At 37.9% G+C, this 25,743-nt stretch overlaps 1 protein-coding gene across 1 annotated transcript in view; it reads right to left on the bottom strand.

Annotated features, from left to right (window-relative positions):
• Positions 1-25,743, bottom strand: part of scaf8 (SR-related CTD-associated factor 8) — a 62,031-nt gene that overhangs the window by 10,745 nt on the left and 25,543 nt on the right. Inside the window, exons 6-14 of the mRNA XM_048600974.1 lie at positions 24,769-24,942; positions 19,724-19,803; positions 12,694-12,811; positions 10,302-10,430; positions 9,058-9,176; positions 8,732-8,925; positions 5,770-5,870; positions 3,895-4,008; positions 764-920 (exon numbers count right to left, since the gene is read on the bottom strand). Of these exons, the coding sequence (XP_048456931.1) occupies positions 764-920; positions 3,895-4,008; positions 5,770-5,870; positions 8,732-8,925; positions 9,058-9,176; positions 10,302-10,430; positions 12,694-12,811; positions 19,724-19,803; positions 24,769-24,942 (1,186 nt within the window). The remainder of the gene's footprint in view (positions 1-763; positions 921-3,894; positions 4,009-5,769; positions 5,871-8,731; positions 8,926-9,057; positions 9,177-10,301; positions 10,431-12,693; positions 12,812-19,723; positions 19,804-24,768; positions 24,943-25,743) is intronic.

Genomic DNA, 25,743 nt, shown 5'->3' on the forward strand with positions numbered 1-25,743 from the left:
GTCTCTATTGTGCACAACGGTGAAAGTCTCATGGTCTCCTTAACTGGATCAACACACCTTATGAACATAAACTTGTTAGCTCTATTTGACTGTGTTAGCAATCCATTTCTGACAATTCAGCCACTGAAGACCTGGGATGTTTTCGTAATAACATGTCGAGCTGTGCACACAAGCAATTTTCAGTGCCATTTTATTTTTGAAACAAATTTAACAGAGGAGAATTCTCCCTACCTCTCCTAAAGTTCATATGTTGTCATATGTCAAGTTATAAGTATATTAGGTAAAAATCTAGTTCTAACCTTTGGATAGATAGTTTGAATGAGGTCTTAAATATAAAGGTGGATACGTGCGTGCACATATCACACAAACAGGATGATGTACTGGTCAAGGAAACAAATTGACTTTCACTTTGTAAACTGCAGGTAGCAAACGTGATCCAGCCAAAAGCAGCCAGTCAGATTCTGCAAGAGGTCAGGGCCAAAAAACTAAAGTTGGGAGGCTGGTGTTTTACTGGGTGGCACAGAACTGTTACCTATATTGGAGCTACAGCTGGTCTTGGAAGCAATATATAAACTCAATATATATAAGCAAACAGGCTTGACAAATTAGAAAAGGGCACCATCAACAGTGATTATATTTGAGACTCAAGATAAAATTGAAAACCCAAGGAAAAGACAATGCCCGAGATTAAAAAAAATTGGAAAAATATCACATGTATCAGAGACATCTGATAATCCACTAAGAGTCAATAATGAAACCATACCAGTATTAACGGTTTCCTGGTCGATCATGCCTCCCTCTGAAAAGCCTTCCAAATCATCTAATTTCAATTTTTCCCACGGAATATATGTAACTCCAAGATCCACGTCCCAAAACTGCTTATATTCAGGTTTTACACCTTTATTTAAAGCCCAAGCAATCTAAGGGAATGAGAAGATAAAGCAGATTAGACACGGATATCAAGGTATTCAAGACGCAGAGAGTTCATCAGTACATTTTGGTACTATTATCCTCCCTTAATTAAATATACTAAATTTGTGCATTTTACACTACTTCACAAACTATTCCTGTAATATGTAAAATATTGGAGTATAATCACAGTAAAGATTGATATTGCTCTAAATTAATTACCCTTGATATTTAATTCCCTTCTCAGAATTTATCAGGCAACACGATTCAAGGGTTGTCCTCGTTGTGGTGCCTGGATTATCGGAAATACGTAACAGCAAAGATAATAAACTTTTGAAGTGGTCGCTCAATCTGCAGGTTATAATTAGTAGATAAAAGTCTAGGTGTCACCCACTACTTTGAAATCAAAAGAAACTATGACTGAACACTATGAGATGGATCAAACTAATCACCATGAGTTTCTTTTTTAAAATGCACAGGTCTTGCAGGAGATTCTTACAATTCAGATACTTTTTCCCTAAAATATGCACCCTTTAAAAGCAATTAAATTCGGAAAAGGATTGATTAAGCAATTGACTACTGTGAAACAAAGCAAGTAATAAGTGTTTCTACATAATTTTATTATGAGCTTTTCGGGCATTTAAAACTGAGTTGATTTCACAGAATAGCTGCTGTGCAATAGGCCATTTGATAATTATCTGTGAACAAGCATCTCACACTGTTTCATTCTCCTGCTTTCTCGCTGTAATCCTGTTCAACTAGTCATAATTCCCTTTGGAATGCCTCTTTATCAGTAGGGGAGTCAAGGGTAATGGGGAAAGGGCAGGATCATATGATCTTATGATTGAGCCCATCTCCATCACATTCTCAAGAAATGCAGTCCAGAACTTAACCATATGCTGCATGGGAGATAGTAAGAACTGCAGATGCTAGAGTCAGAGATAACACACAGTGTGGAGCTGGACAAACACAGCAGGCCAGGCAGCATCGGAGGAGCAGGAAAGTTGATGTTTCGAGTCTGGACCCTTCTTCAGAAAACATCAGAAATGTCAACTTTCCTGCTCCTCTGATGCTGCCTGGCCTGCTGTCTTCCTCCAGCTCCACACTGTGTTATCTTTGCTGCATAAATTTGTTTTCCCCTCATTCCACTTTAGCTTTTTTCACTAACCACTATAAAGATATGCTCTCTTGCACTTGATCCTTTCAGGAATGGTAATACTTATTCTCTATATGCTCTAACGAAATCTTACACAATTCTGAATATTTCAATCAAATCTCAGCCTTTTCCTCCACAGAGAAGAATTCCAGTTTCTCCCAATCTATCTTAACTGAAATTTCTCATCCCTAGAACTATTCTCATAAATATATTCTGCACTCTCAGCAATGTCTGCGCATGACACTCTAGCTGACATTGAATTCATGTCTAATATAAAGTACAAGAGCAATATGGTAATGTTGAACTCTAGATCTCCATTAATAAAGATCAGGATATTTTATGCTTTATTAGCAGCACTCTCAACTTTTCCTGCCAGCTTCAATAATTATAATTATACCCAGGTCCCTCTGCTTCTCGCCCCCTGTAGAGTTGTGTTGTTTATTTTGTATATTGTCTCTTCATGGTTTTCGTACCAAAATATATCACTTCACACTTCAATCACTGGACACTTATCTGCCCACTTCACGAATTAGTCTACATTAGAATATAAGAAACAGCCATTTGGCCCTTCAAGCCTGCCCTGCCATTCAGTAAGATCATGGCTGCTCTAGCCCGGGACTCAACTCCTCTCTCATGCACACTAATCATACCTCAATTCCCTGAAATTTCAAATCTCTATCTACCTCCCCTTTAAAATACTTTCAGTGATCTAGCCTCCAAAGTTCTCTGGGGTCGAGAATTCCAAACATTCACCACCTCTGGCAGAACAAATTCCTTTGCATCACAATTTTAAATGTACCCCCTCGTTCTGTAACCATGCCCACCAGTTTAAGGTTCCAACCCCGCTCCCCACTCCACCCACCACCATTAATGTAACAATCTTTTCAACATCTACTCGGTCAAACATTCTCAGAACCTTGTACGTTTTAATAAGATCACCCACTGCAGAAATTCACCAAGCTTCTTATACCAGTGCCTTCCAAACTTGCAACAAATACTATCAAGAGCAGAACAGTAATTTCATAAGTGGATCTCCACCTGCAAGTTTCCTTCCATGTGATATACTGGCCTGACTTGGAACTGTACAGCCATTCATTCATCACTTCTGGGTCAAAATCCAGGAATTCCCTCCCTACAATATTGTGGGTGTATCTACACCAGATTAACTGCAGTTGTCAAAGGTGGGGGTAAACACTACCTTTTTAAGGGTAAAAAGTGCTGATCATGGCAATGGTGCTTACATCTCATGAATGGATTAAAAATGTCCCACTTTCCCACTTCCAGGACAAAGCAGCATTTAGTGCCAAGAAAAATGTTAATGAAAAATATGCTATTCTTTGGAACCTGCTCGTAGGAAACAAAATAAAGATATCAAGTCACTGTTGAAGAAAGGTTTCTTCTGGTCAGTGTATCTTGGAAATATATTCCAGCACAGGATTGATTTACTGTCTAAATACGCTCCGTCCTTCAACAACAACATAAAATCTTCCCCTAATACTGACCCAAAATTGAAGTGGAAAATGACTTTTTTCTGAAATAATACCAGATGGAGCAAATCTACCACTGGAGATAAGCAGACAAATGTTCCTGAGCATCACTAATACCTGCATTAGGAGTTGATGAAGCTCTGCTCTGCACTTTCCTTGTGAATAGAGACAATCCAGACCAAAAATGACGAAAAGTCCACACTGCTATCATTTTTAATAATCCTTTTATACAAGCATATTGTGCTCATTCAGAAAAAGCAAACCAAAGCCGTTCCTTTGTGTCACTTTTCAATTTCTGAAACTGACTTGTTTAATAGTCTTTTGTTCAGAATTTAAACTCACCTTAATAATTTTAGAGCCCATTTTAAAGGATCCAGTGCTTAGTTTCTGAAGAGCACGAAAAGCATCTTGTCGATGAACCATACAAACGTATGCACATCCTCGAGGAGGTATCATCTAGGAGAGATAAAACAGTAATTGAAACAAACTTTAAAAACCTTCTCTCTTTATTCAACAATACTTCACATTAATGGAATAGCCAACTTTGAAGTAATGGGATTAGATTACTTTAATGAGGTACCATCCTGCAAAAGTCAGTCAAAGCACCACTTAATAAAGTGATTGGCAACATTAAAGTCCACAATTTAAAAGTGGCAGTGAGAATGCCCATACAAGACCTTGCTGGAGTACTGTATCAAAATTCTCAGCAACATATTTTAGAAAATGCATCTAGGTTTCAAGATGGGTACAGATTTACTGGAAGGATATCAAGTTGATACAGAGCATACAGACGAACTGGGGTTGATGCCCTTAGAACGAAAAAATTAAAGGGAGGTTTTAATATAGGGGTTTTGACAGATTAAATAATGACGAACTGTTTTCAGTGGCAGATCAATTAAAACACTCTCAGATTTTAGGTAATTGGCAAAAGAACCAGAGGGAAGATATGGATTTTATGGATTAAAGATATGGATTAAAAAATTACAACAACTTGGAATGCACTACCTGAAAGGGTGGTGAAAGTATATACAACTTGCAATTCCTGAAATGGAATAATTTATACAGAAATGCTGCAGAATGAGATTAACTGGGATAGGATCTTTGAAGATCCAACTACTACAGACCTCTGTGCTATATTATTTTGTGTTTATTTAGAACAAAAGAGGCTACACTTCTGAATGGTGCCCAAGGGATGGATTTTCTTACTTTACCTTGATTGATGCTTATTTTTTCAGTATTTCTTTTAAAAAAGGTTTTGGCCTCAAGATGCATACATCTCAGAGTAGCTTGTCCATTTCCTTTAATTGAAGGTTTACCTCAAGTACATACATTACTTTATATAATACACTAAGAATCCAGAGATCAAGGAGCTATTTTTAAAAAAAAAAAAAAAATTTCATATATACATCCCAAAAAACAAAGAACAACTTTAAAAATATAACATTTTGGTCTGTCATCTTTTATTCTATTTGTTCTTCATTTATCAAGTTTCTTAGTTCTCACTGACTCTTTGCTCTACCAGCCATTATTGATTCCAGGTCCAGAACACTATCAATTTGTTTTCAAATCAGCCTGAACTTAGTTTGAAACTGTTTGGCCAAGCAAGACAGAGATCAATGAAGTTTAACTTGATCAAATGTAGTAAACCGTTTACATTTTTGAAATCTATGGAGAAGATTGCCAATTTGCCTATAGGGGATATCCAGAAATATTAATCATACTAAAGGGGTTTGAACCAGATAGCAAAAATCACCATATGAAAACTCAATTAAACATCAAGCATCCTTACATGTGTACTTATTATTTAAAAACATCTCATTCAAATTCCACCCAGTGCAAAGCAGCAGCTTCGAACATATGTTGGGAAAAGTATTTAGAGGTATACTTTTCTGGCATAGCATCAGGAGTCAGTGAAAATATCCAAATCTGGTTGATAAAATTGCCAGTAATATCAACGTTGCACCATCAGTAACTCCACACTCCTTGATTACTGTAATGTTATAACTGTTGTTCTTACACTGCTTTTCAAAACTGTTATAAATTTGTCAGTTATAATTCATCAACTAGTGAAAAAATAATCAACAAACTAATGTATAAATATTAATTTCCCATTGGGTGGTTTATTTATCTTCAGAGTACGAAACATCCGATTTTAAAAAATCAAGAACTTAAAAAGTCAAATGTTACAAACACTACCACAAATTAGTCAATACTCACATTTATTGATTCAATCTGGCCGAATTCCTCAAAGAGATTTGTTATATCTTGCTGTGTTGCCTTTTTGTCTACCTGACCAACCCATAGTGTAGTACTGCATACTGAAGTGCAGGTATGAAATAAAGAAAAGAATTTAATAGAAATCACAATCTACATGAAAAGCTACTGTTAATGCTACAGCTTTACTTCATACTATAATAGGAATAAATTTAAGCTTTGAGGATAAATTTCTATACAAAAAGCTGGAATGATCAAAAGATCTGTGTCAGCATATGAGGTTAGAAGACAAACATGTATTTTTACGACCCTTGAGTACTTGCGCTATAGCATACAGTCATTGTTATAGCGTAGAAAATCTAGCAGCCAAAGTGATAATAAGATCATGTGTGTTGGTGATGATGTTGAGGGATAAACATGGCACTGGCAAAAGGATAAAGAATTTTTAACTCTAAAGCATCATGGTATCTTTTACATTCACTTGTGAGCAGGTGGGGCTTCAGATTAATGCCACATCTTAAAGCGACATCTCCAATAATGCTGCACTCTCTTAGTACAAGACTGGAAAGTTTCTCGACAGGGACTTGAACCTACGAGCTTCTGACTCAATGCAAACAGTGCCAATAATGAACACAACTGGCACCTAAAAGATACCCCTGGCATTTACCGAGAAAATTTACTAGTAATAACGTAAATCTTCTTTCTTTAATGGGGTACCCTAAGACTGTGTAAATTATTTTGAATTTGGCCTTATCACTGTTTTCTAAACGCTTTTCTTTATTTACCTGGTCTCTCACTTTCAGGGAATAATGCTGCTTAGCCTTGTGATGCAGGGTCTTCTCAATGAGCGGATGCTCCCATTCTTTGTTCTTAACCCAAACTTGTGCACTCAATCCCAACTGTAAAATGCATCCAACATTCAGTACACCCATTCCACTGCTGTTTATTTTTGGAATATGTTGGCCATTTGTCAACCCATTAATTCTGAATCATCAGCAAATTTTGTAGTCACTCTATCGCCAAATCATTACATATACAACAAGTTCTATTCAGTAACACATTTAATAGGAGCCACAAGAAAATATCAGGGCAGGTGATCAAAATCTTTGTTAAGAGATAAGATTTTAAGAAGCATCAGCAAGAGGCCATGGCACAATGTCACTGGATTATCAATCCAGAGTCCCAGGCTAATGTGCTGGGGACATGGGCTCAAATGTTTCCAAGACTGTTAGTAAAATGTGAATTCAATAGACAAGGTCGGAAGTTAAAGTTACTCTAATGATGACAAAGTAAACATTGTCAACTGTTGTATTAAAAAAAAGGCTCATGAATATCCTTTAGGAAAATAAATAAATAAATCTGTCCTTAATTGTGCTGACCTACATGTGACTCCAAACCCAGAGCAAAGTGGTACTCTTAGCTGCCCTTTGAAATGGCCTAACAAGCCTTGTGGTTGTAGCAAAACCAAGGACTGCAGCAGTTCAAGCATGCAGTTTATTACCAACTTCTCTACAAAAGATAAGAATGGGAAATCAATGCTGTTTTAGCCAGTGATGCCTACTTCCCATCAATGAATTTTTTAACATGTTATATGTTTGGCATGGCTCAGTTGGTAGCACTCTCAGAGTCATAAGGTAATGGATTCAAGTCACCCTTCAGGGCTTGAACAGAGAAACAAGGTTACACTCCATTGCAGCAATGAGTACTGTCAGAGGAATTGCTTTTCAGATGAGATATTAAACAAAGGTCCCCAACTTCTTTTTAGGTGACTGTAAAAGATCCTATCGCACTATTCTGAAAAACAGCAGAGGAATATCTCTAATATGTGGTCAATTTTTTTTTGCTTTTCCTTGATAAATAGATTCTATTTAAGGACACTGTCATCTAGCTGTCAACAGAGTAGCAAGTATTGGTAAAAATAAAACCTGAACTGGAACAATTCCTTTTAGGCCTTAAACCGGTTTATTTAAGTAGTAATAAATTGGAACTGGCATTGTAGAATAACACCATTAAAAGTAAAGAATAGACATAAGGAATAATAAAACCTCTGTCAAATAACATACATCATTCCTTGTTATAAGTCACTGATTTTTCTTCAGTTTACCCATGAAAACGCATTAAGTGTTGTCTCGTTAAAATTGCAGGAATAGTTAGTATCATGGCAAAGGCTATTTTAAACACATGCCTTATTGCAGAAAATTACACTACAAACATTCAGTTAATGCAGGAAAATATGATTAGTATATATTTACTTCACATAATTAAGTCATCAAGCGAGTAAAGCAGTTATAATGATCAAAACACACACGAGTCCCATCTTGCCGTTTGCCATGCAATTTGTGAGTATTGAGATAACGTGCCCAATGTCAATATCCAGTATTCATTTGTCATATGTTAATTAGAAATGCAAGTAGACATATTTGGATACCTGACAATCCACGTGTCAAATATGTAAAATATTGAACAACATTGATATACAAGTGCCACATATGGTTTGCTGATTTAAAAATATGTTGTTTCAGAACATCTTAATTACTAATCTGCTTACTTACAGTACAATTTCAATAAACTGCAATACAGAAACAATTGTGTTTACAGCTTTGCATTCCTGCTCATTTTAGGTCTGCCATAAAAAATTTTATAGCAAGAAGCAGGACCTTTATCATGGACAAATAGAACGCTAGTCGATACAAATAACTGTCTGCTTAACATGTAAACTATTGCCGTTCATTCTATTATAGAGTTGGGGCAGACTGCGGTGCTATGAACTATGAACATAATTAAGAAACGTATTATATTTCAAAATCTTTCAGTTCTGTCCACACACAATACTCTGTTACATGAGCAGCCTGTTGCATTATAACCATTTTCTGTCCTAAAGATGTTGAATAAGAACAAAAGAAAAACTTTGCTATACAATCACATTCAAAAACAGAAGGAAATGAATCCATTTGAAATTACATACCACTAAGTGTTTTCGAACGGATAGGTGGTAGACCCTTTTTCTGACGTTCCTTTTCACGCTCCCTCGCTCTTCTTTCACTGGAGTAAGATCGAGACGACTTCCTTTTTCTTTCTTTTGATCTTGAGCGAGAGCGTTTCCGATGTTTGCGCTTGCGAGACCCTGAGCGGGATCTGGACCTTTTCTTTCGAGGTGATCTAATCAAAAATTATACAAAATGTAATGCTTTCAAATATTACATTTAATTCCTTATAATTTGAGGATTATCTGTCAAATAAATCTAACATTTTAAATGAACTGCTTCAAATTAGAGTAAATAAATATCGCACCTTGAACGAGATCTTGAGCGTGTCAGAGATCTTGAACGTGCTAAAGGTTTTTTTTCTTCATGCTGAAAGATTTCTTCTTCAATAAGGTCCTGACCATCAGGTGCATCAATATCCATATCCTTAATAACCCAAGGTATCATTAAAAACAAAAATAACAATTAATTCAAAGGTCAACAGTATAAACCATTATAACAGTATAATTCATCTGATTCCAAATCAAGTGATGCCGACTGATGGCTCTAGAAATTAACATTGAATGGTTCCAAATATAGGGAATGCCAGGTGCAACTGCATTTTCCAATTCCAAGTACATGTATTTTCTGGCATGCAGTGTTATGAATGAATAAATTTATCAGTTCCCATAATTTCCGAATAGTTAGCAACACTTAGTGCAAATAATGAATTATGCCACTTAATATTGCCTAACTATAATATTTAATGATCTGCACAACCATTCTTCATTTCTTTCCTCCAAAATGGTGAACAGTAGAAAAAAAATGACTTAATATCGACAATTAATTAGTTGGGCATAAATTCACATGGCTTTTTCAGGCAACAATTTTCAAGTTATTTGAGATCCTGGGACTTATTTCCATTGTATCAGGGAAGGTGTTGCAATCAGAGGCATGGTATAGAATGGTAACAGTAAAGACTGTGAAAGGCCCTTGATTCAAGCCAACCTCTTTATGCAATATTCTGTTTGAGGGTGGGGCGGGTGGGGTGGGGGATTGCGGTGTTTAGAATTCATAAAAAGGTGAAGCAGAGGAAAATTAAATGCAAGGGGAGGGAGAGAGCTGTAGATTAGTTTTGATTACTCTAGTTAAGAACTGACATTGATGGCAGCTCGAGAGCCTCGCTCTGCAAAGTAAACTTTAACAAAGGTGCAATAAATGCCGAGCTCACGCATATGCATGGATTTATAAAAATATATGGACTAATTGGGGCAGTTATATTTAATTTTCACTTCTCTTGTTTATCCTATGTCTAGATAAATGACACATTCTATGTGTCCTATTCATTTGATTTGACAGGAGCTCGCTAACACATGGTGCAACCACTCCAAGTTTAATTACTTTGGCAGAGCTGATTTAATTTTAGTTATAATGGAACAAAATACAAAAATACTGTCAGTTTTAATCTCTCAGATTTCAGCAAAAAATTCAAATACTTTTTCATTAATATGCTCGTGAAAGCTGCATTCTAGAATATGTTCAGTATGATATTATACAAAATTGTCTCTCTACCTGTTGTTGTTGCTCAAGTGGATCCTCCACTCTGATCTCTTGCTCTTGTTGCTGATGAGTGCTGCTCTGGGAAGGGGTCACTGACTGTTCAGATCCAAAAGTTACCTCCTGATTGTCCAAAGTTGCATTCTGCAAAATAATTTAATTCATAAATTCAAATCTGAACACTAAGGGTTACTTCTCTTAGCCTACTAGCCCTGAAAAACCTTTTTAGATACCAAAATACAGCATATACAAATTTTCCTTACTAGGACTGAACAAAAGTGTCCAAGCAGAATAATTTGCAGTACATATGAAATTAGCTTTGTGACACTAGCATGAGCAGGACTCAGTGTTATGCATTCCAAACAATTAAATTTGACTATACATGACTGCAATTCATCCTATAATTCTCAAATACAATAAAAAAGCCCTTCCTACTTCACCCAAGTTATGGTTCATTAGTTACAAAATAACAAATTTGATGGTAATGAAATGCACATCACTACAAACACAAATCATTAACACTAAAACTCAAATAAACTGACTACATGCGTGCTGACTTAGAAGTAGGTCACGTATGGACTTCAGAGAAATAAATCTAGCCTAATATAGCATAAAAGAAAACAAAATACTGAGTCATGAATCACTCACCCATCTTCATACAGGCAGAGAGTTTTACAGCATGGAAAGAGTCCCTTTGACCCATCAAGTCTGTGCTGGTCATCAAACACTAACTACTCTAGTCCAAGTTTTCAGAGAGCTTGAGGCCTAAAGCCTTGCAATGCTGTTAGCAGTTCCAAAATGTTGTGATTCATGCCTCAAGCAGTGAGTTGCATATACCCTCCATCCTCTAGGTGAAAAATTTCTCCCTTGGATCCCCCTTAAACCTCCTACCGCTGCTTAGTAACTCCTGTCCTAAGGGGAAAAGGTTCTTCCTATCAATGGCCCTCATAAACCCCAGCCTATCTCGTCTCTCTTCATAGGTGGAACTCTCCAACCTCAGCGACAGCCTGGTGAACCTCCTCCACACCCTCACTAGTGCAATCACATCCTTCCTGTAGTGTAGTGACCAGAATGGCAGATAGTATTCCAGCTGTGACCTAACTAATATCTTATTTAGTTCCATCATAACCTCCCTCCTCTTGTATTCAATGTGTCAATTAATAAAGGCAAGTATCCCATATGCCTTCTTAACTACTTTTATCTACCTGACCTGCTGCCTTCAAGGATCAGTGGATATGCACATCATCTGATTCTCTGTACTTTCTAAGGCTCTACCATTCATTATACACTCCAAGGCCTTGGTATTCCTCTCAAAGTACCTCATATTTCGGGATTAAATACCATTTGCCACTTCTGCTCATCTGATCAGCCCATTATATATCATCCTGTAATCTAAGACTTTCCTCCTTGCTATTTACCAAACCACCAATTTTACTGGTCACCTCAATGATCCAATCTCCTACATTCATGTCTAAATCTTTCAACTGCACTACAAACAGCAAATGACCCAGCACTGTACCCTGTGGTATGCCACTGCCAACAGGCTTCCAGTTACAAAAATAGCCTTTGCCCATCATCCTCTGTCTCCTGCCACTAAGCCAATTTTGGATCCAGTAGACCAAATTGCCCCGGATCCCATGAACCCTTACCTTCTTAACTAATTTTTCACGCAAGACCTTGTCAAAAGCCTTAGCGAAGTCTATGTAAGGTCAGAAGTCACACAACACATTATAGTCCAACAGGTAATTTGAAATCACAAGTTTTTGGAGCACTGCTTGTTTGTCAGGTGAAGCAAGACCCCCCTCCTCCCACCAACACACACACACACACACACACACACACACACACACAGCACCCTGCATATACACCATCGGGGCGTCTAATATTTTGGGCTCTCGGCATCTAATATACCGTATGTTCATATTTTGTACATTCATTCTGTGAAGTTCTAATATTGAATGCTACTGATTACAATCTTTGTAATTAAATTGTTGAAGTTTGCCTCAAAGATAAGCTCCAGAAGTACTAGAAATATGGGAAAAACTTTCAAAAACTACACGTGGACTGGCAATAAAAATGAAATGTATCTATGTTTCATAAATTAGAGACAGTAAAGCATGAGTGATAATTTGCAGAGTGTTGGATTTGATGGTGGAGATACAATATATCACAAATTTATGACGTGCAGTCTTGTAAAATAATTTTTGATAAATATGCTTTGCTTTTAATCAAGATTCAAATAAACATAAAAAATGCAGGCACTATGAAGTACAAAATAACTTGTTTCAAAACGTATTAACAGAAGCAAAAGTTGCACTGCCATCACTTTCAGTGCCTCTCAGTCTTGGATGTGAACTTAGTTTATTCAAGTTATATTCACAATTATCATTTATTCTTCTTCTTGTACCTGCTGCGTCTGCTGTTGCTCCATTATCTGTTGCCGAAGTTGCTCAAAGTTTTGCTGTTGGAATTGCTCGGCCAGCTGCTGAAAAAGTGATGTGTTCATGGTCTCAGCTACAAGAGGTCTGTAAATCAAAGAGATAATCATTTGCCACACGTGTATGAACAATAGTCCTTCTACAAGAGACTGTAATAAAGTACTATATTCTTAGTTTTTAAAGGATAAGTTAGCTAACTGGTCAATGGTTTTCTGCTTTCTGTCTTCCTCCTTTCGTGTACGGGGAGTCACATTTTATAGTTTTTCAATCTGTTGGAACCCTACCAGAATCCAGCAGATTCTGGAATATTTTGATCAATGCTTCCATAGTCTCTACAGTCACTTCCTCCAAAACCCATGATTGCAGGCCATCAGGTTCTGGTGACTTGTCTGCCTTTAATCCCATTAGTTTGTCAAATACTTTGTCCCTGGTGATAGAGACTATTAAAAGATCTTTCCTCTCATTAGCAGCTTGCTTATCAATTATCTTTGGGGTGCTTATAGTGTCCTCCATCATGAAGACTAATGAAATATATTAGCTTAAATTATCTGCCATTTCCTTGCTCCTTGCAATCAATTCCCTAGTTGCACCTTCCAAGGGTCTCATAGTTACTTTAGCTACTCTCCTTTTTCTATACTTGCAGAAGCTCTTGCTGTTTGTTTTTATATTTATTTCTAAATTATTTTCAAAATCAATTTCCTCCATCTTTATTAGCTTTCTACTAATCCATTTCGGTAGCTGAAAAAGTTCCAATTCTCTGGGCCACTATTAGCTTTTCCTCTTTTTTTTGTCTTATTTTTGAATGGGCATACTAACAAGGAGCAACAGTAGGCCACTTGACCCTTCTCTGCCATTCAATAAGATCATGGCAAACCAGATTTTAACCTCAATTCTACATTGCTCACGTTTCCAATAATCTTCCATTCCCTTGGTAATTAAGAATCTATCTACCCTATCATAAAAATAAAGATTCTGCATCTACTGCCCTTTGAGGAAGGTAATTCCAAAGATTCTTACCCCTCACAGAAAAAAATGCTTCTCATATCTGTATTGAATGGGCTACCCCCTATTTTTAAACAATGATCCCAAGTTCTAGATTCTCCCTTGACAGAAAACCTCCTATTAACATCCATCTCGTCAAGTCCACTCAGGATCTTAGTGTTTCAATTAAGTCACCTCGGAATTTCTAAACTCTACAGGATACAAGCCTAGCCTTTCCACATAAGGCAATCCACTCATTTCAGATACAAGTCTACTAACCCTTCACTGATATCCTTCCAATGCATCAACATCCATCCACATGTATGTGGCCAGCACTGCACACATCCCTAATCCAGCATTCAGTTCCCCTCACAATAAAACACATCATCCTACCTGCTTACTTGTTGTACCCACATATGAACATTCTGCTATTTATACATGAGGATCTCTCTGCAGATAAGAGCTCTGTAACCTCTCACTATTTAGATAGCATGTTTCTGTTTTATTCTTTCTGCCAACCCACCCACATTGTACTTCCTTTGTCAAATCTTTGCCCACTCACTTAACCTATCTATATCCTTACGTAGGCTTTTAAAGTCTTCCTTACAAGTCACTTTCCTACTTATTTTGGCATTCAGAAAATTTAGCTACTGTACATTTAATCCCTTTATTTATAGAAACTGAAAACAGCTCAGACTCCAGCAACAACTTCAGTGGCACACCACTTGTGACATCCTGCCAGCCTGAAAAAGACCCATTTATTTCTACTCTCTGCTTCCTGTTAACAAGCCAATCTTCTATCCATGCCACAATGTTATTCCTTACAGCATGAGCTTTTATTGTCAGCAATAACCATTTGATGTAACATCTTATCAAATGCCTTCTGGAAATCTAAGAATAATATATTTACCGGTTCTCCTTTATCTATAGCACAAGTTATTTCTTCAAAGAACTCAAATAAACACAATTTACCTTTGACAAAACCACGTCGGCTCTGCCTGATTACCTTGAACTTATCCAAGTGGCCCATTATAATGTCTTTAATAATACCCTCTAACATTCTCACGCTAGATGTTAAGCTAACTGGTTAGTTGTTCCCTTTTTACTGCCTCCCCCACCCTTTCTGACTAAATTTGAATTCAATAAAAAATTGTGGAATTAAAAATCTAATGAGAATGATGGTATTGTGGGGGAAAAATCTATCTGTTTCACTAATGTCCTTCAGGGATTGCAAAAGATAAAGCTGAAACATTTCCCCAGTAATTTCCTGATCTAGATCCCATCAGGCCCTGATTTCTTGATATCACAGAGTGAACCAAATTGACTGAAATCTGGCATACGTGAAGGTGGTGACCACTGAAGGAGGCAGAGATGGATCATTCATTCAGCTCTTCGGACTACAGGTTGCTGCACATGCATCAGCCTTATCTTCTGCACTCGAGGGACATTAGTGAACCAGATAGGCTTTTCCCCCACAATGGCTTCATGTTCATTAGATCCCCACAACATAAGCTGAGTTTCTGGATTAATAGTCTAACGATAATACCACTCGGCCATCACCTGCCCCTGTGGGAAAATAGCCAAATTAACCTAGTTAAAACAGCTGGAGTTTCCTTGATAGTGTTAGTAACTAAGCCTTCCGATTCAACTAAGTCCTGCATTGTCGATGCAGCAAGAAAGACAGACTCCTACTCAATACTTCGCTTGGAAAACTGTACAGATTAAGTTGGCATTGTCAGATTTCTTGCTGAAATAGATTTGCTAAAAATATATTGGAAAGTACCTTCAGCACTCTGGCCTACTACAGAAGAGGTAGTGCTGGAAGTCTGAAAACACATAAAGGAAGGTAAATCTCCGGGATCTGATCAGGTGCATCCTAGGACAATTTTGGTAAGATAAGGAAAACTTACGGAGCCTTGCAGAGATATTTCTACAATCACGGGTGAGGTGCCAGAAGACTGGAGGGTGGTTAATGTGGCGCCTTTACTTTAAAAAAGCTGTAAAGAGAAGCCAGGGAACTATTGACTGGTGAGTCTGATGCCAGTGGTTAGTAAATTGTTGGAGGGGATTGTGAGAGACAGGATTTACTTGCATTTGGAGAAGTAAGGAATGATTTGGAATAGTCAACTGGCTTTGTGTGGGAAACTGTGTCTCACAAATTTGACTGAGTTTCTGAGAATGTGACCAATAAGACAAATGAGGGTAGAGCAGTAAAAACTGTCTACATGGACTTTAGTAAGGCCTTTGACAAGATTCAGCATGGTAGACTGAATAGTAAATTGGATACAAAATTAGCGTAATGGCAGGGAAACAAGAGGGTGGTGGTAGAGGGAAGGGTTTTAGACTTGAGGCCTGTGACCAGCGGTGTTCTGCAGGGATCAGTGCTGGGTCCATGTTGTACAAACAATTTGGATGAGACTATAGGAAGCATGGTTAGTAAGTTTGCAGATGACACCAAAATTGGTGGTACAGTAAAGAAGGTAATTGAAGAGCACAACAGTATCTCGATCAGCTAGGCCATTGGACCGAGCAGTGATAGATGGAATTTAATTTAGATAAATGTGAGATCTTGCAATTTGATAAGACAAACCAGGGCAGGACTTACACAGTTAACAGTAGGGCCCTGGGGAGTGCTGCTGAACAGACAGACCTAGGAGTGCAGGTACATAATTTCTTGAAAGTGGCACCACAGGTAGATAGGGTAGTGAGGAGGACATTTGGAATGCTTGCCTTCATTGGTCAGAGTATAGCAGTTGGGACATCATGTTGCGGCTGTACAGGTCATTGGTGATGCCTCTTTTGCTACGTGTAGTTCTGGTCACCCTTCTATAGGAAGGATATTATTAAATTGGAAAGGGTGCAGAAAAATTTACAGGGATGTTACCGGGCTGGGAGGGTTTGAGTTATAAAGAGAGGCTGGATAGGCTGTGATGTTTTTCCCAGGAGCGTAGGAGGTTAGGAGGTGACCTTATGAAGGTTTAGAAAATCATTAGGGGATTGATAAGGTGAACGGCAAAGGTGTTTTCCCTCGGGTAGGGGAGTTCAAAACTAGAGAGCATTGGTTTAAGGTGAGAAAGGAAACATTTAAAAGGGACCTTAGGGGCAACTTTTTCACGCAGAAAGTAGTGTGTATAATGAAATGGACTGCCAGAGGAAATGGTAGGAGCAGGTACAGCTACAACATTTAAAAGACATTTGGACATGTACATGAACAGAAAAGGTTTAGACAGATATGGGCCAAATGCAAGCAAAAGTGACCTGTTTAGTTTGAGAAAACTGTTCGGTATGGACGAATTGGACTGATGGGTCTGTTTCCATGCTGTATGACTTTATGACTCTAAAGAAGTGTCAGTCTTTGTTGCACTAGACAGTCAGTTCCAATCCCAAGTGATTCCATTCAAGCTAAAAATTATGCCCAGCAACTTTCCAGAGACTAATGAAGCAAGCAAGCAGCCAACGTTCTTAATTGCGTAGTTTATATTGATAATATACCGGATTACACTGATGCTGGGGGGAACTACATGGAACAACTGGAAGTTTTGGTTTGGAAATTACAAGCAGTTAATTTGGAGGTAAACCTAGCCAGAAGTAAATGTGAAAATAAAACATACAAGAGGGCAAGGACAAGTGTTGCCAAGAACAAGCATTGGTGGAGTTTCCTGACCCTAAAACTCAACAGGAAATAACAAGATTTTTGGGATGTGTGGGTTTTATCTCGGGTTTCTATCAAATTTCAGCGCCGTAGTTGCTCCACTGACAGTTCCACTCCAAAAGAATGCCAAAATAGTATGCTTAGAGATGTGCCAGACATCTTTTGGGAAGCTGAATGTCACTTTGGTCAATGAACCAGTGAAATTTTGTGCAGCCAACACCAAGTCCTTCAAGGTAGTGATTCAAGAGTGGGGGCAGGTTTTTTAACTTCACTCCACATATGTCAGCATCACTGACTGGGTCAGGATTTATTGCGCATCCCTAATGTTCAGGGAGCAGTTAAGAGTCAATTGTACTGTTGTAGGTCTGTAGTCACAGCTAAACCAGAAAGATGGCAGATATCCACCTACAAAGGAGATTAGTGAACCAGATGGGCTTTTAAACAATTGACAGGAGACAAGAACTACGGGAATAGTTTCATAAAATTATCCCCCCATATCTATACATACAGATACGATATCAACCTCTCAAAATTTGCTTATATTTATTATTCTTGATAGCTCCTGCTCAATTACCAATAGCAAATATATTTCAAGTTCTCAGAATTTTTTTAAGTTTCAAGAACACAAGCTGAGCACAAGATCCTTATACAGAAGTATCAATTCAAAACTTATCTTGTACTATTAACAATTACATGTTAGGATTTGGTAGTTTTACCATATATCAGACAAAACTGAATAAAGCAGCCCCCCATTTAATGTTGTGTGGAACATCTTCTGTTGCCTGGTTGCAAACCTTTTTCGAAAGGAGACTTCCCCCAAATCTAATGAGTTATGGAAAATTAAAACCAACACATCAAAACTGTATCCCATTCTTGTCTCAAATAACAATTTCTAACAATCCAATTTTCTAAGCAATTTCCAATCCTTCAACACGCATTCCTGTGAAAACAGAACTGATGAATGTGGACTACAAGTGGCAGAAATACAAGGCATCCATATCAAGTCAGAATACTTTCAGTTCTTCAAAGTTTACTAACATACTAAGGGTCCAAGATATAGTCATAACCCATATCTGCCTTCTCTTGCTTATAGCCAGCAAAACGTCCCTGAAAATGATGATGGAACTACTAAGGAAGGGGACTACCAAGAATGATATTCAGCAAAACTCATGGCATTTAGTTGGTGGGGAAAAAAAAACTAACAAACACTTGGCTCCACTGACTGTTGTTCAAAATACTATACTTTTCCAATGATTGTACTTTGTAAGTCAGGAACAAAGCAATGAAATTAAATCTTATCATCAGCATATTTCTATTTATCACAAAAAGGACTAGTCAACACCACTGAAGCTTGCAGAAGAGGAGAGTGAATGTCAACTTGGACAAAGCAGAAGGACAGAAAAGCAGCCATGGTAAAAGATCGGTTTTTCAGACTGAAAGATGACATACAATGTTGTTCATATATATAACTACACAACTACAACATAATACAGATGGGTTAGCAGAACAGGCATACATGGGCAAATGGAATTATAATATAGAGAAGTGAAGGGTAATGAATTTTGGAAGAACAAACAGAATTGCAACATTGACTAAATGGTACAATTGTAAAGAGGGTAAAAGGGACATGGTTGTTGATAATTATAAACCTTTGAAGGTGATGGACATAGTGAAAGACTAGTTAGCAAAGCTTATGGGATATTGGGCTTCAGAAATGTGGGTATTGAGTGCGAAAGCTAGGAAGTTGTGCTAAACATCCCCCCCCGCCAACACGAGTACTGGAATTCATTCTAGTGAACCCACTTAAAGAAGAATAAAGAGCCCTTGAGAGTGCACAGAGAAAATTTGTCAGGGTGGTCCCAGGCATAACAACAATAATGATAAAGTGAAGCAGCTGAGATGGTTCACCTTGGAGGAAAGGAAATCGAGTTTTGATACGGGTGTGCAGAATTATTGCAGGCTTATGTAAAATAGGCAAAAAAAACAATTCCCATTTGCTAATGATTAAGGACTAAGGGACACTGATTTAAGGTTTTGGACAAGATATTATGAGCAGATGCAAGGACAATATCTTTCTAAACTCAGGAAGGGGCAACGATCTGCAATTCGCTGCTACTTTGGAACTGGTGAATGATTTCAAAAAGAAATTGGATGTGAACCAGAGAAAAATAAACTTTTAGGACTGTGGGTGAAATATGGATTACCTGACAGACCCCACATAGACTCAATGGTCACTGGCCTCTTTTTGTGCCATAATGATTCTATGATGTCACAATTGAAATATAATTGTTCAAAGGATTTTAGAAGCAAGATATGCATTTGGGTATAACACAGGGAAGAAGATTACAAATAAGGCAATTTCTTACAGCTGGGATGCAGATGTTTCTTTCTTAGTTTCCTCTGAATGATCCTGTTCTTCTTCATACTCAAATCTGTCAAGGAGTTTCTGCAACAAAACATACAAATTCCATTCAGTATTTCACAACCTGGCTTTACCTAAGCGTGGGTCCTGTTTTATTTGTGATGGCTACTTCCTTCAGAATCAGAAACTTCTTCAAAAACAGAAATTCATTTATTATGGCATCGCCTGCCTACAGTTTGTTGACAATGGTAGTCTGATTCTAACCAAGACCAGACATCGAGCAAAAGTAGGCCATTCAGCCCATCGAGTGCACTTCACCATTCAATGAGATCATAGCTATTCTGACAATTCTCATTTCTACTTTCTTGCTTTGTCCCCAAATCATACACTGGAGACTATATGATAAAGAAGATGAATCAACATTGCTTGTTGGGAAAATGTTCAGTTCAGAAAGAACCTACACCCATCCCTACTCACTGAATGAAACTATAAAGACGAAATAAACTTTTAGATGTCTTGGCTAAATACTAAAGGTTGCAGTTTACTGATTCCTAGATAAACTGAACGTTCCAAGCACTTGTAGTTGTGCTTGTGCTGTGGAACCACAAGATGGATTCCATTCATCTGTACTATTAAGAGGAGCATTTCCTCTCAAGGGTTGCAAATAAAGGGGACACAGCTAAGGAAACAAATTGCTGCAAGATCAGCCAAGTGACAGACTCCCGTTTGGACGTGGACTTTCTGGATTCAAGTCACAAACACTAATACCAACATCTTGGACTTTTGTTTTAGGCATTCAAACTTTCAACATCCTCCCTTCCTTTTTCTCTCCCACTGTACCTTGTGTGTGTGTGTGTGTGTGAGCATGAGAAAGAGAATGAAGCAAAGAAGCTGTTGTTATGAGTGTTTTGTTAACAAACCTCACCTTGTTTCATTTTAAAGGATTTTGCTGTGGGTTCATTTCTAAGATTAAAACACAAAAGAGGCTCAGTGAGGCACTTGGCGCTGACTCATGAGAAGAACAAATCCTAACTGTCCTATCATGCTCTCTTGTTGAGCTTCCCACCCAGAGTACCAGCTGAGGGTCAATCCTTTTTGAACATCTCACCCTTCCCACTGTAAGCACCATGGACTCTGCTTTTACAACTCTTCTTAGTATCTCTATCAGAATGCCTATTTCTTGGTGAACAAGGCCCTTGCCATCCACTAACTTGTTATGGATGAATGAGTTGGCATCATAGCCATACAGAAACCTGGCTGAGTGGCAATAACACCTTTTCTTTTAATAAAGCCTCCCCATCTGGCAAGATATTCTTCTACTTCCGCATTAAAAACTGTGGCGGTAGCATTATGGCATTTAGAAACACAACAATTATGAACAGGAGTAGGCCATTCAGTGAATACAGTCCTAGCTAATCCAGTGTCTCTTGTATGGGTAGCCCCATCATTCCAGGATTCAATCTGGTAAACCTTTGTTGCATTCCCTCCATAGCCTGAACATTCTTCCTTAGATAGGGAGGCCAAAACTGTACACAGTACGCCAGGTGTGGTCTCATCAATGCCCTGTACAGTTACAGCAAGACATCTCTGCTCCTGTACTTGAATCCTCTTGTTGTGAAGGTCTATATACCTTTTGCCTTCTTCACCACCTGCTGCACCTGCATGCTTACTTTCGCAACTGGTGTACAAGATGCTCATGTCTTGATGCACCTAGCTCTTTCCCAATTTATCGCCATTCAGATAATAATTTGCCTTTCTGTTTTTGCTACCAAAGTGGACATTCTCACATTTGTCTTCAGCTGCCATGCATTTGCCCACTCATTCAACTCATTCCTATCACACAGAAGCATTGCTACGGTCTCCTCATTTCACCTACCTACCCAGCTTTGTGTCATCTCTAAAATTGTAGATATTACACTTACTTCCCTCATCTATAATGTGACTGGCTGGAGTTCAGGCGCTGATCTCTGCAGTACCCCACCAGTCACTGGCTGCCACTTCGAAGATGACTTTGTTTCAAGTCTGCCAATTAGTTCTCTACCCATGTCAGCACTCTTCCCCCAATCCTATTAATTTGTACATTCTAATCTCTTATATCAGAAACCTTCTGAAAGCCCTAATAAACCGCATTCACTGGGTCCTCCTTTTCAATGCTACTAGTTTCAGCATTGAAAAATTCCAGTACATTTGTCAAGCATGATTTCCCTTTCATAAATCCATGCTGACTCTGCCCAATCCTGTCATTGTTGTCCAAGTGCTCTGCTAATCAATCTTTTATATTGGACTCTAACATTTTCTCTCCTATCAATATTAAGCTAAATCGGTCTACAATCCCCGGTTTCTCTCTACTGTCTTTTTTACTTAGTGTGGTTACATTAGCTGCCCTCCAAACCATAGGAACTGTTCTAGAGTCAATGGAATCTTGAAAGATGACCACCACTATTTCTGTGGCCATTTCCTTAAGTACTCTGGGATGTTGGTTTTTATGCCCTGGGATTTATCAGGCCCTAGGCACTAATTAGCAAATCTCATCTTGGCCTGACGACCAGTCCTTTAATACCTCACCCTCCTTTGAGCATCTTAACTTGCTCCACTCATCTTAGTTCATTCTCTATCGCCCTTCTATATATGATGTAAAGTCTCTCACCAAGACACCTTTGCATCTTTCCCTTTAGTTTCTATACACCATGCTTTCCATAATTAATGATTTTAACCACAATCTAAACTTATCATATTCTTTTTTGAGTTAACAGCCCTCTTATTCCAAAATTTTTCAAAATTTCCAAAATCACTCACTAACCTATATTTATGACCACCCCTATCACCTTACAGCAAGACAGCATTACTGTGAAGTGGATTGGAAGAGCAAACTACAATGAAAGGGCAGTGGGAGATAAAAACTGGTGGCAGAGTGTCCCTTCTACTTGTTCCTACCGGTCAAGGTTGAAGTATGGCGTCACAGGAAAACAGGTAGGTGAATAATGTGTATTCCTTCCATGTCTCTTTTGATTGGCCAAGTGGTTTAAATCAGGAGATAATTTTATAGCTGAAGAGTACAGTTAGAAAGTTCTCTTTTAAAGTTCTAAACATCCAAATTAACTTCTCAATTCATTTATAACTTCATTCAAAATGTCAGCTCTCTAGACCTTTCAGCAGCTATTGATTTACTGAACTGTATCCTCATGTCTATATTCAATGCCCTTGACCCTAATAAAATCATTTGTCTCTCTCATCCTAGTCAGTTCACCTGCTATGGCCTTATCTCTACAAACTGCAAGTTCATGGAATACAGGATATGGTGTGCAACTGGTTTAGTCAGCCACCACTAGATCTAGCTGGATTACACAAAGCACAATTATCTACAGCTTGCCTACTACATTTGTTCAATATTTCCAAACCATCATGGAGTATAAAGATAACCCCAGCTTCTTTTCATTGCTGCAGATGTCTTGCTTAAGCATCTTTCCATTCTTGAAAATGTCTTCTTAAAACCGTCTTCTATCCTTACCTCTAACACAAAGTGAGAGATGTTTAAAAATTTCTTTGTCACCAAGATCGAGATGATCTGATCAGTTGCCTCAACCATGTCCCCCTGTTCCACCAGGGCAAACCTCCTCTAAAGATTCTCCCCCAACCTAAACTCTCATCGTTCATTAGTTTTTCCCGTTATATCCTCTCTGAGTTCAGTGTCCATGAGACACACATCCTGCTCTCTTAACCTTATTCCCAGTAAACTGTTGACAACCTGTGGTCAGTCTGTTAGCTGATATTATGAATGGTTCTCTCCATTCAGGAGTTATTGATCTCTGTTAAATCAGCTATCACCAATCACCCATCAAAACTTGCTCTTCACTGTGGAGCAAATTTATGAAAAAGGCAAGGTGTAGTGCTAAAAGCTGTACATGGCCTTTGCACAACATGCAATCACAAACATTCACTCCAAGTGTGGTCCAACCATATTTCTAATTTGATATGATATCTCTACTTTTCGATGTTTTCCTTCCAGAAATTAGCCTTTTCTTGCCTTTGGCATGTTGGTAATGCTTTTCGCTCCAAGATTTCCATTTTCTGGTAAGCACAGCCTTAATACCCTGGTGATCTGTGATGGCCTTAACAACCTGCATCAATAGTTTTAGGGATTTGCATAGTCATGTTGCATATCTGTCTACTCTTGCATCAGGACATAGGCTGGTATATAAGAGCACAAGGGCAAATTTAAATTGGTGAATCATACATATCTAATCTCCAACCAGAGGAAACAGGCTTTCCCTATTTAATCTAATGTCTTCCTTCAGAATTTCAAAAACTACTAAATCTAAAAGGCTCTGATCCAGTGGAAAAAGTATTTTTTCAACTCTGTTCTGTAATAGTATAGCTTTTAAGTTCTGTTCATAAAAACAGATAATGATGAGGGGAGGCAGGGTGAGAGAGTGTTTATATTGATCAAAAAGAGTTTAAATTTCCCTAGATTGTAAAACCTTCCCAATACAGCTCAACCTTTGCTGCTGACTCTATTGCAAAACTGGGTTAGTGCTTTCAGGAACAGAGGCAGGCATTTTAACCTTCCACTTTAGAATCACCCAATTTCCGGCCCACTTTAGTCTGTGACTTCTAGGCCAATTAAGGGTGTGTCTGCCAGAAAATGGAAATCTTGGAGGAAAATCATTATGTAGATGCCAAAGGTAAGAAAGATTGACTGTCCGGAAATGAACTAATTGAAAGCAGTGCATGTGAACAGTGGTATGCTCAAACCAAAAGAAAATTGCCGTAAACCTGCAAAAACATTTCTGTCACAAATTGTTAATGATTAATGGGAAATTGTGAAAATAGAGGACCTACATTTAAGAAATTCAATGCATTTTGAAATACAAGTAGACAGTTAATGTATATTGAAAAAAAGTATTAAAGCTTAGTTAAATATCACAATGCTTTATATTTTATTCATTTACCGAGCAATGAATATAGAATTCTTTTGGTACTGCATCCAACGATCAGAATCATGCTGTATTATGCATTATCTCTGTAACACAATTGTTTCCTTCACAGTACCTTATTAAAATTGAGTCGTTGCTCCAGTGGATTGAGTGTATTAGCAGTTGCAGCTGCTGTCAGCTGGGCTGTAAGAGCCTGTAGTTGAACTACAAGCCCAGCATCAAGAGCCTGAAGCAGAGAAGGCTGAGGTTTTTGCTGTTGCATCTGAAGACTTTGCACCAACTGCTGGAGCTAGAGATAAATGGAAATGACAATGCAATCACTTACATTTAAAGAATCATCGCTACATAAAAAAAATCTCTCCCCTGCAACATTTGCACAAATATATATAAATAACTACTCTGCCTTGAACTAATGTCATTTAAAGAGAATAGTCATCACAGACAAAATACCTACAACTTTCCACAATTCCTGTATCTTAGTTGTTCACTGTGTGGAGGCACTAAATAGTGTTCCCAATAAAAGAGCTGAAATATTAGAACGAAAGGCAGTCTAAATTATGTTTGTACACTAACAACTTCTTAATAAATGTTTAATAAGTAACACTATCAAACACCTGGGTGCAGGGAACGTGTCTATGCCTCATGCAAGGAAAAAGCAAATGGTGTGGAAGATGACTAGACGACAACAGAAATATAATAATCAAGTTCTATTATGATAGTATATACAGTGCAAAAAGTTTTGAAAAAATATAAGCCTGAAACTTTCATCATGATTACTTGTAATGATTAGACCTTTTGTCTTTCTCTAAAACACTGTATTAAAAAAACCATAAAGATGATTTCCAAATACATAATAATTACACCAAATTTGGTTTCCTCAAGCATAAATGAGCTTTCAGAAAACAAAAAAGGGTCAAATGTGGGAACAGTCACAACATTCCATGCTTGCACTGCACTGAGGGGGTGCATCTAAAGAAAAAACAAAAAGATGGTACATTTAGAAAGTTATGCATGCAAAGTGTTCATGTCTTCAGATGATGCCAGATCCACATTTTTAGCTTCAGATTTCCAGCATTTGCTCTATTTTGCG

Source organism: Rhincodon typus, chromosome 9, assembly GCF_021869965.1.
Source record: "Rhincodon typus isolate 14 chromosome 9, sRhiTyp1.1, whole genome shotgun sequence".
NCBI lineage: Eukaryota > Metazoa > Chordata > Chondrichthyes > Orectolobiformes > Rhincodontidae > Rhincodon > Rhincodon typus.